At 42.5% G+C, this 14,592-nt stretch overlaps 1 protein-coding gene and 1 pseudogene across 1 annotated transcript in view; both read left to right on the forward strand.

The window, feature by feature from the left end:
• Nucleotides 1–9,434, forward strand: part of LOC136759226 (Golgi apparatus protein 1) — a 56,326-nt gene extending 46,892 nt beyond the window's left edge. The window contains exons 20-26 of the mRNA XM_066714126.1: nt 389–512; nt 735–877; nt 1,669–1,770; nt 2,173–2,280; nt 3,430–3,550; nt 3,824–3,930; nt 4,439–9,434. Of these exons, the coding sequence (XP_066570223.1) occupies nt 389–512; nt 735–877; nt 1,669–1,770; nt 2,173–2,280; nt 3,430–3,550; nt 3,824–3,930; nt 4,439–4,606 (873 nt within the window). The 3' untranslated portion in view covers nt 4,607–9,434. The remainder of the gene's footprint in view (nt 1–388; nt 513–734; nt 878–1,668; nt 1,771–2,172; nt 2,281–3,429; nt 3,551–3,823; nt 3,931–4,438) is intronic.
• A 150-nt stretch (nt 9,435–9,584) lies between these two features.
• Nucleotides 9,585–12,110, forward strand: LOC136759227 (uncharacterized; annotated as a pseudogene).
• The last annotated feature ends 2,482 nt before the right edge of the window (nt 12,111–14,592 follow it).

The following is a 14,592-nucleotide window of genomic DNA, read 5'->3' on the forward strand; positions in this document are numbered from 1 at the left end:
TGTCAAACTTAAAATAAGTTGTTTTGAGCAATCAATCGATTGCAGATATGCACACCCAGACTTTTGGTAGATAATACACATAATGTCATGTAGCAAAGTTAAATGAGAAAAAAACAATATGTCAAGACCCACACAATGCCTCTCATTACGCGACCATGAACTGAGAGCCAAGTCTCATACTGGATTCACTGGTTCAAATGATCTGTGAGTGCTGGGTCCAGTAACCACACCACAAAAACACAACCATATGACCTGATGAACTGGTCAGAGCGCGAAAACGCACCTAGATTAAAGTATCGTTTGTGTTTCCCTCCAGACTATTTGTTCTTGGTAGTGAGTTTTTTAAACTTAATATCGATTAACAGTGTTTTTGTGTCTAATATTTCAGCGCTTCTGTACGGAGGCTGATGCGAAGAACATGCTACAGTGTCTTAAGCAGAACAAAAACAGTGAGCTGATGGACCCCAAGTGCAAACAAATGATCACCAAGCGCCAGATCACACAGAACACAGGTGCGGGTTTGAGCCCCTTACATGTCTACGAGTTTGCAGTCTCTCTCGTCCTCGGTGAAGTGCATTTTGTACCTTGCTTTTTGAAATGGTTTACCCAGTTGGTAGTGATTGGACTAGAAGCAGAATGGACTTGTGAGTTGTTTCAATGCTGTGCGGGTGGTAAAGTATGGTTTCAGTTAACTTATTTCTTGAGTTGCCTGTCTATCTCTCTTTCTCTCTCAGATTACCGGCTGAACCCTGTGCTGAGGAAGGCCTGCAAGGCGGACATCCCCAAGTTCTGCCAGAGCGTCCTGAACAAGGCCACCGATGACAGTGAGCTGGAGGGCCAGGTTGTCTCCTGCCTCAAACTCAAGTATGCCGACCAGGTGAGGGCGCTTGGCACTGGACACTCTTTAGGGCGTTCTTGACACCTGTTCCATGGGAACCAATGTCCTGCTGGTTTTTGATCCAGCCCAACTCTAAATTGATACCTTATTCCCTTTTGTTTTTGTGGGGGGGAATTCAAAGGTCTGATATTTTGGATTTTAACTTGAAATACCCAACTGTTTAAAATAATCAAAACGCTCATTGATATGTCATTGATAATGTAGAACACAAACCAGCAGGGACAGGGGTACCCAGAAACATGGTGGAGAACCATTGCCTTAGGTCCTGCTGTGGGCAAGGGTTTGGGAAACCTTGATTCATACGAGAGCCACAAGACCTACACTTAGTTAGGATTATTTTGGGAAGGGATTCTTCTCCTCATGCATTCAGACACAGGTGATGGTAACCCTGACCCATCCTGATGCCCAGTAACTTATGATTTATATTCTCGCCAAGCACCATGCTCCCAGATTGAATTTGAACATATTCCTAATTGGACCTTGGACACCCTGGTTATTTTCAACTCTTCAGGAGTTTAGGATTTAAGGATCTAAGTAATTTATTGCAAGATCTTAGTCTGCAAGTTTGTAGAAGTTGAAATGCAATTCAGAAATGTCTAATGGAGTGCATGATTTGTTTAGTAGACCAGAAGATGTTGGGGTCTCCAAAGACCAGGAATAGCAAGCCTGTGTCTAAGGACTCCTCTTTCCCATTCTGATCCAAATCTCTATCATTAATGGCCAATGCTGTGGAGGTGCACGTTTCTGACGCGCCCTCTTTCCCACTGCAGCGTCTCTCCCCAGACTGTGAGGATCAGATCAGAGTCATCCTGCAGGAGTCGGCCCTGGACTACAGGCTCGACCCACAGCTCCAAGTGCACTGCACAGATGAGGTGAGTCCTGAATTGGAACATCAGGGATCTCCCATTTGGACAGGAACGGCATTTTCAGAGAGGCAGGTTAGAACATCGATGTAGAATAAAGAGATAACGTATATGTGAAGATCACTACCTTCCTTCATGTCATGTGTTGGGCTGTTAAGCTCATTCCATATATAAATTGCCTTGCTGAAAAGATTTAAAGACACAAGATTATACACTTGGTATCGGCCAGGTGAAAATTACTATCATTAAGTGAACACGCAGAGGGTGTTGGGCGTTTGGACTCCTTTATTTGCGTACTTCCTTTTCCTAATTGTATTCGATTTGCCAGTTCTCAAGTCGCTGCTTCTCACATATTTAGGTAGAGCAGGTAAAATGGTGGTGCTGATTTTTATCTGTGTGTCTTTTTGTCAGATTTCGCGGCTGTGTGCGGAGGAGGCAGCAGCGCAGGAGCAGGCAGGCCAAGTTGAGGAGTGTCTGAAGGTCAACCTGCTGAAGATCAGGAATGATGCCTGCAAGAAGGTACTATACGACTGCTCTTTCGCTCTTTAATCCTGCTCCCAGTCAGTTTTAAGAGTCACTTTCAATTTTTCATCTGGGGAAAAAAGTTTCATCTATTCGTCTTGTGTTGTAAATAAGAATATCAGAGGCTACAAATAGGCTACACTTTAATTGCATTTCCTCTTGATTTTCATTTTTGTCCAAGTCCTTTTTTCCTTTGTTAATCCTGAAGCAGTCCTCTGGGTTGTTCAAACAAAATCCTTAGTGATTTCTCAAGACTTGTCCTCTCCTCTCATCTATTCCTTATGAAAAATTTCAATTTGTACATTGATTGTGTGCCATTTAATACATTTATTTCTTTGGTATTTGTTGTTCCCCCTAGACTGTCATGACACAAGTTTACATTACACTGGTTCTCTGCTGTATACCAAGTAAATCAATCTAAGTGATTATAGTTTACTGCCCTTATGCATGATCGATGTCTACCTTGCACAACAAATCAGTGCAGATGGAGATATTCTGGAAAAAAAATTGTACATATGGATGATATTGTTTGGAAGAAACCGCCTGCTCTTGAAAGGAAATCTACCCATTTTCCTGAAGAGATGTATACTACCAGTGTTCACTTATGGCTCTGAAACCCAGTCACTAAATACAAAAATACTGAAACTTCAGATGACACAAGGAAGCACGGAAAGATGTATGATAGAATAGAACAAATAAATGAATGAATCCTGAGAACAAATAAAAATGTGACTATTGAATGTGCACTTTATCATTGAAGAACAGTTTGATGGACATGTAGGTTATCGATTTTGCAGGTGTTACATGGAAAAGGGAAGCTATAGATCAAAGCAAGTGGAATTCTCTTGAGGCAATGGATTGATTATATGCTAATAATATACATACATACACACTCGCTTCCCACTACCATTTTCCAAGCACCTTCAGCTGAAGTGTTCTGTTGCACATCTGTCATGTTTGTTTCTGTGGTTCTGTTCTCCTTCTTGAATCTTTAGCTTTGCTTCACTGTATTTCCTTGCATCCATAGATTACCCTACATTTCACTAGAATATTTGTCAGCTATGAATAACTGCTGCACTTATTTCCTTGCATTTGGTCAAGTGAATCAGTGTTTTTAATTGCCGCTTCCCCTGCATGTTTTTATAGGAGGTGCTGAACATGCTGAAGGAGAGCAAGGCCGATATTTTCGTGGACCCTGTCCTGCACACAGCCTGCGCCCTGGACATCAAACACCATTGTGCAGCCATTCCACCGGGCAGAGGCCGCCGTGAGTCCCTAACCCTTCACACACAAACTGTTCAGTATTGAAACAGTATTTGTACAAAGCATCCACAGCTCAGGTCTGCATGTACACACCCACTTATGATGGCAATTTCAAATCAGGGAACAAAAAGAACAGAATTCAAGCTATTTTAAAGTGACATCTGTCTCTCCCCTTCTCTGTATTTCTCAAAGTAAAGATGGAAGTGGATGTTTGAATATCTCTATTGTTTCATTGGCCACCGTTCTGCCTCTCACCCTCTCTTGCTCTTGCTCTCAGAGATGTCGTGTCTAATGGAGGCACTGGGTGACAAACGGGTGCGTTTACAGCCGGAGTGCAAGAAGAGACTGCAGGATCGCATCGACATGTGGAGTTACGCTGCCAAGGTAAGCATACAGATCTGTTGTTATGGGACTGAACACATTCACTTGAGTTTCTTCTTGTAGTTAATATACAATGCAATATTTGTTTTTGGCTCCAAGTAAACACACTCCATTTTCAGGCACAACAACTGTATCATCAGTTCCTAAGTTCAAGTGAATCACATGGACATTCAGTGTTTGCCATTTGTACCAAGATGGCACCAGTCCAATCCATTTCCCCAAAACAATTATTCATCAAATCTAATAAAGAAGGTTGGAAAGAAATGTTTATAGCTCTTAAGAACAGCTCAATGTTGCATAATTGTTTTTATGGATTTGCAACATTGTTTATCCCCCCTACAGAACAAAACATTTGTTTCAACTGGCCCCCAGCTAGTGACTACTCTGTGAGATTAAGGGGTGGTCCTTACTCCCCTTCAGCCCGTCTTGTTCATCTTTCTTTCTTAGCCCAGTGTGTTCGATTTAATGGTTTTCTGGTACCCTAGATAATCTCAGTCTCTCTCTCCCCTAGGTTGCCCCAGCTGAAGGTTTCTCAGACCTGGCCATGCAAGTGATGATCTCCCCCTCCAAGAACTACATCCTGTTCATGATTGCACTGGGCGTCTGCATGCTCTTCCTAATTGGTCTGCTCTGTGGCCGCATCACCAAGCGCATTACACGGGAACTCAAGGACAGGTAGAGGGGGGCAGACGGCACACTCGCCATACCGGCTGTTCTCTCTCTCTCTCTCTCTCTCTCTCTCTCTCTCTCCCCACCCCCTGCTCTCCTCCCCTAACCCCATCCCTTGGGAGAGCATCACACAAGTCTGTCACCCCGTGTCATCTGCGCCAGGCTGGGACCACCACCACCACGCCACCCCCCACCTCCATCCCCTCCCTCCCCATTCCTTGTCTGTCCGTCCTTGATTTTAACACACACGCGCGCAACCCCCATTCCTTTTCTGACCGTGATGCTGGACCACACCAGAACTCCCCCCCCCATCCTTCCCACCTCCACCATTCTCCCGGGGAGCAGGCAGGACCCTACCTGGTCTCTCAGGAGAATTCTGTAGTGACCTGTAGCCCTTTTTTTTTTGTTCATTTTCCCCTCCCATCCACCATTGTGTATATCTGAATTGCTACAGCCCTTCTGTTTCTAAGGACGTCTACCTGGCCACTCCAGCAGTTCATGATGCGAAGATAAGACTCATTTTAGGATTATTTTGTTTTTAATTTTTGGAGTAGTTTGGTTTTGCATGTAACCTTTTTTTTTTTTTTTTTTTTTTTTTTTTTTCTTTCCTCTATTTTGTCTCATTTCCCATGCCGAATTACTGTTTTTTTTTAGTTGGGGGGTTGTTTGTGTAAGGGGTTTAGTACATACAAAGCAACTCATACGTTGTGCAAACTTACTCCTGTATTTTTTTGGGCTGTGTGGGTGGTGTGACTTACAGGGCTAATGTAAAGATATGGGTATTGTTTTGTGGGAGGGTGGAATAATGAGTTTTGTGTTCATTTGGGATGAATTGCTATAGCTTTGCTGTTTGGCTTAAAACTTTTGCTAAACATCCCCCCCCCCTCTAGTTTGCCATTCGCATCGTTTTACAGGAGTTAGGTGGTTGTTTATTAATTTTTAAATATATAATTTCCCCTCTCCCCCAGTGATTGCCTGACATGGCCAAGTGTCATGGGAAATGTGACTGTTCTCATCTGAGCCAGTGCAAGGTAGATGAGTGGATTTGTGTTGGGGGAGTAGCCGAAATCCATGTAGGTCTGCCATTCTGATTTATCAATGGAATAAATGCCCTCTCTTCTGAAGCCCAGAAACATTTGAAAGAGCTGTGTTTGGCCGCTCTGAATGTTGTTCCCAGTTGCTGTGTGGGTTACTAAAGGGATACGGCCATTAAACCACCTCTCGCGCTCCCAAACTGCGAAGATCAGATTGCTTTGAAAGACACTTTGAGACCCTGCAGATGTCAATCCAGAGCAATGTCCCAGTCGAACTTCTCTGGCCTCCAAGACTAACCCCCTGTACATATCTCTCCCTTCTGCCACCTCCCTCTTTTCTTTGCTGTAATGCAGAAAACCAGACTGTTTAATGCCATTTAACAGGGAAAGTGGCCTAGCTGGTTCACTAGTTCCTATGATCCAGTGTGGACATATTGTACAACATGTGTACACAAACCATGCAAACTTGGCTGCCTTGTCCTGTCCGGTAGGGTCTTGGTATGTGAAAGGAGGATAGGGTGGGGGAGCTGAACAATCAGAGACTCCTGCATTGTAATAGAGATGACCTACCCAGGATCAAGAAGGCAATATCTTCTGTGCTGATCAGTTCCATTTAACCATTTTGTGCTTTGCAAGCTTCATATGGGGACGATAGAGAAAACAAGTCTTTATGTGGGGATCATTCATGCATGGTAGAGTCCCACTCCCACATTTTTTTTTTTTGTTGTTGTTTTTTTTTAAAGAGGGGGAATAAAAAGCTGTCTGGATTCAGTGTTTGACCTGCCCTTGTATTTCATTGGGGATGTGAGAGGGTAGGTCTTGTGTATTTGCCTGGTAGAAAGCTTAGACGAACACATGCTGCATCTTAAGCAGAGGGTGTATATATACTGAGAGAGAGAGTGTGTCCGCGTGTACGATTGTGTGTGTGTAAAATCAACGTTTCAAAAAGCTGCATTGGAGGATTTTATAACTATTTCTGAATGCTAATGAAATCATTGCACTTTTTTTTTTGGGTCATAGCCTTATTTATTGTTAACTAATGGTTGGAGTTTTTTCTTTTTTTCTTTTTCCCTTGTTCTGTTGCCTTTTCTCTGTGGTTGGCCTAGAGGCAGCTGCTTCTTTGGATTCAAAAATGATGGCAGGGTGGTGAGGATTGGGATTGTGAGGGGTTTTTTTTCCCTTTTTTTTTTTTTTTTTTTTAATATAGCATGGTGCATTACTGGGGACTTGGTGGGGGGTATGCTGGTCAGTGACTAGAAGGATGTTGCCGGGCTCAAACATGCAGTATCTTAATATTGATGTTAATGTTGATCTTCAGTGCTGCGTCATTGTGCCTCTTTTCTAGACCTCTTCTTACAGTCGGGATTGGTGGAATGCAGGGGGTCTTCTGTTGGCCTTGTGTGAAAGACTTATCTCCATGGCTACCAGTTCCCTTTGATCTTCCAGAGTTCGGAAGCCAAAGGGAACTAAATCCAGCAAATACGATTCATTTCATGGAAGAGATCGTTTTTTATTTATTTTCCTTAGCTCACTTAGGGGTGCAGATGGGTCTCAACTTCACAACAGCTACAACCGTACAAAGCTAGAGGAATTCTGAAACTGTTTTGAACGCTCACACCTAGGATTGGTGCCGCATTTGATCCTCTTACATTTTAGGATTTCAAAGTATTTGAAGTGAGTTTTTCCTGTATATCTGTATAAATAATATATACATACATTTAAAATACAAAATATATAAATCGGTGTCTGCTATTGGCACACTGTGCTACCGTACCAGGTTTAAAACTAGGCATGACTGAACACTCCCAGGAGATTGTGTTTTTTGCAGCAGTTCACTCTTCATTTCATCAAGGGAATGAATTGGCTCCTTGCTTTCACTGTAAACTGTAGTAGGAGTGTTATTGCTAGGTGTCCCAGACTGTAGATGCTGGTGTAGTGGTTGCCCACATCAGTTCCTTCTTTGACGAGTCTCTTTAAATTCCAATGTCTTGTGGTGGATCTCGGTGTCAATAGAACATGTATGAATATGCATCCAGCTGTAGATATCCTGGTCACACATTCACTTAAAATGGACACATTTAATTGACTTAACCAAAGCCTGTGATTTTCTTGGTCGGCTATGATTAACTGATGCTCATGCTTTCTGTATTGAGAAGATCCCAGGCTGAAGGCAGCGCAGTACACTGGACATGTTACATGCAAACTGGTGAACCATAGCCATGTGCACCCGTACTCTAATGGTAAGACCGACTGAACCTTCTGTGAAACTTTTTTAGATTTCCTGGACGCTGCAATTCTTGGATTATGCAAGTAAAGGAGTCGATTGCCCGTTTCATTATGCCTTCAACTGTAATGCAAAGCTTGTTGACAAAATGTGATTCATATCAATACACTATAGGTAATCGGTGACAGTAATCGGGAAAAGCTTGCCCTTGGGGAAGGGAGTCTAGGGCCAATGCTAGACCCCTCTCTGCAGTATATAAAATTGTCGTTACAGGGAACAGAATGCATACAGCAGTTTCAGGAACATTGGCCAGGTTTACTATTTCTCAGGAGAGGAGAGTGCAGACATCTTGTAGACTTTTAAACTAGAATGAAAATGTGCATATCACTGTGTTGACTCCTGACTTGTACTGTGATCACGTGGTTGCATTCCCTGTGTGTTATGGGTCAGTTATATTTGCAAAAGGCAACGTCAAGTTCACAATCGGATTAGCTAAACCAAGTGCACTACCTTAGCTGTCTCAATGCCGGGTTTTGTTGACTCTGAACATAGCATTAAAACTGGAAGGCCTTTTTCAGAACTGGCGTGGTGTTGGATTTGGCAGTTGTGAGCGTTTCTTAAGTGAAGGTGATGTTGTATATGGGGCAGTGAGATTGTATCCAGTAGGAGGGAGAAAACAACGCATTATTCAAGAGCTTCAATTTATCCCTCAACCCCAGCAGGATGTCAGTTTCTTGTATATATTGGTATAAGGTAGAAAACATCAAGATCTTAGTTTTTCCTGTTTTTGCATTTAGACCTCTTTACTTGATCTAGATTTCTACTTATTTACTAGCCAGCACACTCTTGGGTCCCCTACCCCAATTCCACCATCTCTCACTCCTGAGTTGTCCAGCTCAGGTCTAGAGAGCTTTCTGAACATTAGCCTGTTCTCCCTCACTATCCTTTGTGACGCTGCCTGGACTATCCATCTATAGAAGCCTGTGACTGGCACTACAAGACTCTTAATTTGACAAACCGCCCCCCCCCAATGATGGCTATTGATGGCACGGCACGGCACCTCCCATTGCCCGTTACACTCCTACTGTACAATTCTGCCGCTTCAAAGCGGATGTGGGGTTTTGGTAAGGGGGTCAATTGCAGCAACAAACTGGGAATGGGTGGAGGGGGAGGTGGGGGCTTAAAGAAAAGACTGTGAATCGAATCTAGGAAATTCTTGTCCAAGTGGAGAGGTCAATCTTTGCTTCAAACAAGACTTTCTCTGCCCTCATGTACAGACCGCATTGAATACCATCAGTCATTCTACAGTTCAGTAGTTCCTGTCTTTTTGTCAGTTTGAAGTGAGATTTTGCTCAAATTTAAACAAATTAAAATAATAATGATAATAAATAAAGCAGTTTTGTAATTATTTTTCTCTGTGTATAAAGTCATGGATGTGCTATTCTTTCTGTTCTTTGATTATGCCATGTAATATTGAGATGTGACATTAACATCATGTGCATTTTTTTTTTTTGTGTGTGTTCTGTACAGATGAAAATGGGACAATTTATTAATAAAAAAAAACGGTCTGCAGGTTTTTATATCTTGGCTTCCCTTGGTTATTTCTGTATTTGTCTGGAAAGGTACAACTTTTGTTTTTGTTTCAGTGATTCAGTGACTGCAGTCTAACACTTTGCTTTGGGGGATGAAATCCATTATTTACAACATCTTTTTCTAATGTGAGAAACTGAACCTTAGATTCTACCCATTTCAAGCCTGCATTCTAGGGCTGCCTTCAGCCCCAATTACCCATTGAGATGCAAAGACAGATGAAGCATTTCAATTTTCTTCTGTCACTGAAATCCTTTTAACTTTTTTTTTCCAAGCCAGACTGATTTTCATGATGTAGTTTGCTTGCATGACTTTGTACATAAACACCTCATGAACACAGTGATCACTGATTTATTGGTTGTCTGGCTGCAATGACGATTTGTGCTTTAATTGAATCCAAAAGAAATAGGTTTAATTATTTTAATTTATACTCTCCCAACTTGGAATTGCTTAGCTTGATGAGGAAAGCCCTCTGAAAGGTGTGTGCTGCAAAGCCATCCACTTGTTTACACACACTTAACTATGCAGGTGGACTGTGCCCAGGAAGCCACAGTGTTGGTGGTGGTGGTTGTTGTGTACCAAGCCAAGGAAGTAGTGCTCAGCCAAATCTACACCTCCCTGTGGTGATTCCTGGTCACAGTTGGCTATAACAATCCAAATTAGAAACATGACACACATTATAGACAAAGTGAAAGTAAAATGTATTGATGGGCAGTCTTCAATATTGGGTGTAACAGCCCTGGCCAAATGTTATGCATACAATACAGAAACAATGCACACATATGATGGCTTTGATTGCAATATAACTACAAAAGTAACTAACAGTTTTGAAAAGTCCAGTGGATCAAATTCTCTTTTAAGTGGTGCCAGATGGTAATGTTAATATTGGCGTTATTTGGGTATGATTTTATTTCAGTTTAAGTGCATATTTCAAAATTTGACCTGTCTGAGATTCTCCCAGGTTCCGGAGATCAAATTTCAATCTTTCCGAACTAAAATTTCTCCTTAAAAAAACAAACCTATTTTTTGCACATGATTTTCAGATCAGATTATAACAACACATACCATCATCTCGAAAGGATTATTTTCTGAGGAAAAACATGGTAAGTTCTAAGTGTACCATCATTTATTTGGGAACTCCAAGTCCTCACTTGAATGAGCATCTAATCAACTCACAGATCTTAGATCGGTCACCACTGGATGGCCAGATAAGCCAGCAGAGCAGTCGCCTAGCTCAGCTCAGCTACGTTTTTTACTTGTTTACTAGTTTAGTTCAGATACATTGATTGTTTACGTAGTTACCTGTTTAGCTAAAAGTTTTTTTTATATATTTATATATATGCTCAGCAAAAAAAGAAACTTGTCTTTTTCAGGACACTATTTTAAAGAATTTTGTAAAAATCCAAATAACTTTACAGATCTTTATTGTAAAGGGTTTAAACAATGTTTTCCATGCTTGTTCAATGAACCATAAACAATTAATGAACATGCACCTGTGGAACGGTTGTTAAGACACTAACAGCTTACAGACGGTAGGCAATTAAGGTCACAATTATAAAAACTTAGTAAATTAAAGAGATCTTTCTACTGACTGAAAAACAGAGAAAGATGCCCAGGGTCCCTGCTCATCTGTGTGACCGTGCCTGAGGCTTGAGGACTGCAGATGTGGCCAGGGCAATAAACTGCAACGTCCGTAGTGAGACGCCTAAGACAGCACTACAGGGAGACAGGAAGGACAGCTGATCGTCCTCGCAGTGGCAGACCACGTGTAACAACACCTGCACAGGATCGGTACGGCCGAATATCACACCTGCGGGACAGGTACAGGATGCAACAACAACTGCCCGAGTTACACCAGGAACACACAATCCCTCCATCAGTGCTCAGACTGTCCACAATAAGCTGAGAGAGGCTGGACTGAGGGCTTGTAGGCCTGTTGTAAGGCAGGTCCTTACCAGACATCACCGGCAACAACGTCGCCTATGGGCACAAACCCACCTTCACTGGACCAGACGGGTGATGGTTGGACTCGCGTTTAGGAATCAGCGTTACATCGAGGCCTGTACTCTGGAGCGGGATCGAGGTGGAGGGTCCGTCGTGGTCTGGGGCAGTGTCTCACTGCATCATCGGACTGAGCTTGTTGTCATTGCAGGCAACCTCAATACAGGGAAGACATCCTCCTCCCTCATGTGGTACCCTTCCTGCAGGCTTGTCCTGACATGCCCCTCTAACATGACAATGCCACCAGCCATACTGCTCGTTCTGTGTGTGATTTCCTGCAAGTCAGTGTTCTGCCATGGCCAGCAAAGAGCCCGGATCTCAATCCCATTGAGCACGTCTGGGACCTGTTGGACAGGAGGGTGAGGGCTAGGGCCATTCCCCCCAGAAATGTCCAGGAACTTGCAAGTGCCTTGGTGGAAGAGTGGGGTAACATCTCACAGCAAGAACTGGTAAATCTGGAGCCGTCCATGAGGAGGAGATGCACTGCAGGACTTAATGCAGCTGGTGACCACACCAGATACTGAATGTTACTTTTGATTTTGACCCCCCCTTTGTTCAGGGACACATTATTCCATTTCTGTTAGTCACATGTCTGTGAAACTTGTTCAGTTTGTTTTAGTTGTTGAATCTTTTTATGTTCATACAAATATTATGTTAAGTTTGCTGAAAATAAAAGTAGTTGAAAGTGAGAAGATGTTTCTTTTTTGCTGAGTTTATATTGTTTACTGTATGTCTTGTATACACTTGTGTAAATTTGAATTTGTAAAATGTATTATGCCTTGAATTGCACTGTATTATTGCACTTTGTTTTGTAAATTTCCCTGGACAAGGGCGTCTGCTAAGAAATAATAATAAGATAATAGATTTCCATATAAATGAGTTTTCAAAATAATGTGACTGGATCAAAGGTGTGGGCCATTGGTGACACCTAAAGATTGGAATTATGATAGGCTGGACTAATCTACAATTTGGGTCTGAAATCCCAGGTCCTGGAGAGCAACAGGGGCTTCTGGTTTCCACTTTCCAACTCTGCTGTCCATTGCACACACAATCGGGATGTATGTAGCCATAAGTGTGAGTATTGAAATGAGAAAAGAGGCTCATTCTGAAGAGCCCAAGTGGATTGTGGAATTCCAAGTGTACTAAAAGAAATGTAAAGGTAGGTTTATTTTCCTCTACATGGATTCCAGTTCAGTAAACCTTACCTTTGCTCTTTAGCTAAAGCAGCTGGTGAGGCTAATACTACTGGGGAGCCGGGGTATTTGCCTGTCTACTTCTGTGCTCTTTAAACAAATTAGATCTGACAAACTATTTTGTTCTTCACAAGGTGAAATCTTTTCTGTGTATTCTTCTTGACATTGAGCCTCCAATTATAGCCCTCTGAAAGACACCTGACCTTGTTTTGTTTTTTTGGATGAGAGGAGAAGGCACTTGGATAAGCTGGTTGAAGATTTAATTCAACATGGGTATAATTTGTGGTTCTCTGCAGTGATTTTTGTGTGAAATTATTACACATTTGGCCACTGTAGTAAATTGTAAGAGGATATGTGATCGTAGCATTTGCAGAAGCAGTACAGACGTGCTGGATTTGTAGATCTGTAGAAATGCAACTAACTAAAAATGCTGGTGATCATTAGATGGAGTCTATAATTAAAAATGCATGAATTAAATTCAAGTTCTTGCTGGGCAAATTGTTTTAAAATAAGGGGCTGTAGTGTTTGAAACTACTTTCTATAATGATGTTAATGACTGCATCCAGATTGTTCTCTTCATCAAAGGGACTGCATTTGGATCTCCATAAACAATGGAAACTTATGAATTGGTTCAAAGGTGAAGAGCAGATGAGATGAGAAGGACACGCCAAATGCGTTTAAGTGGAAGAATGCCAACGACATTGAATACATTTAAGCAGAGACCTTGGACTACAGTGCTAGCCTCTAACACCCGTTTGTTACCATTAAAGCTATATACACCGATCAGCCATAACATTATGACCACCTGCCTAATATTGTGTAGGTCCCCCTTTTGCAGCCAAAACAGCCCTGACCCGTCGAGGCATGGACTCCACTAGACCTCTGAAGGTGAGCTGTGGTATCTGGCACCAAGACGTTAGCAGTTGCGAGGTGGGGCCTCCATGGATTGGACTTGTTTGTCCAGCACATCCCACAGATGCTCGATTGGATTGAGATCTGGGGAATTTGGAAGCCAAGCCAACACCTTGAACTCGTGATTCATCAGACCGGGCCACCTTCTTCCACTGCTCCGTGGTCCAGTTCTGATGCTCACATGCCCATTGTAGGCGCTTTCGGTAGTGGACAGGGGTCAGCATGGGCACCCTGACTGGTCTGCAGCTATGCAGCCTTATAAGCAACAAACTGCGATGCACTGTGTGTTCTGACACCTTTCTATCAGAACCAGCATTAACTTTTTCAGCAATTTGAGCTACAGTAGCTCGTCTGTTGGATCGGACCACACGGGCCAGCCTTCGCTCCCCACGTGCATCAATGAGCCTTGGCCGCCCATGACCCTGTCGCCGGTTCACCGCTTTTCCTTCCTTGGACCACTTTTGATAGGTACTGACCACTGCAGACCGGGAACACCCCACAAGAGCTGCAGTTTTGGAGATGCTCTGACCCAGTCGTCTAGCCATCACAATTTGGCCCTGGTCAAAGTCGCTCAGATCCTTACGCTTGCCCATTTTTCCTGCTTCTAACACATCAACTTTGAGGACAAAATGTTCACTTGCTGCCTAATATATCCCACCCACTGACAGGTGCCGTGATAATGAGATTATCAGTGTTATTCACTTCATCTGTCAGTGGTCATAATGTTATGGCTGACCGGTGTATATTGTTATAGTAAGACTATACAATTCTGTCAAATAGAGCCCTGGAAAAAAACACTTACAAAATAAAACAATGCAATCACTACCAATACTAACGCCACTGTAAAATGACCATATTGTAAATAGAATTTAACATATGTGCTATTATATTGTAAACGGCCTACCTTAAAAGCCAACTTAACATTTAAAAAGTTTCTCGTAAGGATGCAATTATTTTGAATGGGAAATTACATTTGCACGGATTTCTGCTCTTTATGTATTCTGTCTGGTTGCATGAATGATTGAAAACTGCGCTCTCTAGT

The sequence above is a fragment of the Amia ocellicauda genome, chromosome 9 (genome assembly GCF_036373705.1).
Source record: "Amia ocellicauda isolate fAmiCal2 chromosome 9, fAmiCal2.hap1, whole genome shotgun sequence".
Taxonomy (NCBI): domain Eukaryota; kingdom Metazoa; phylum Chordata; class Actinopteri; order Amiiformes; family Amiidae; genus Amia; species Amia ocellicauda.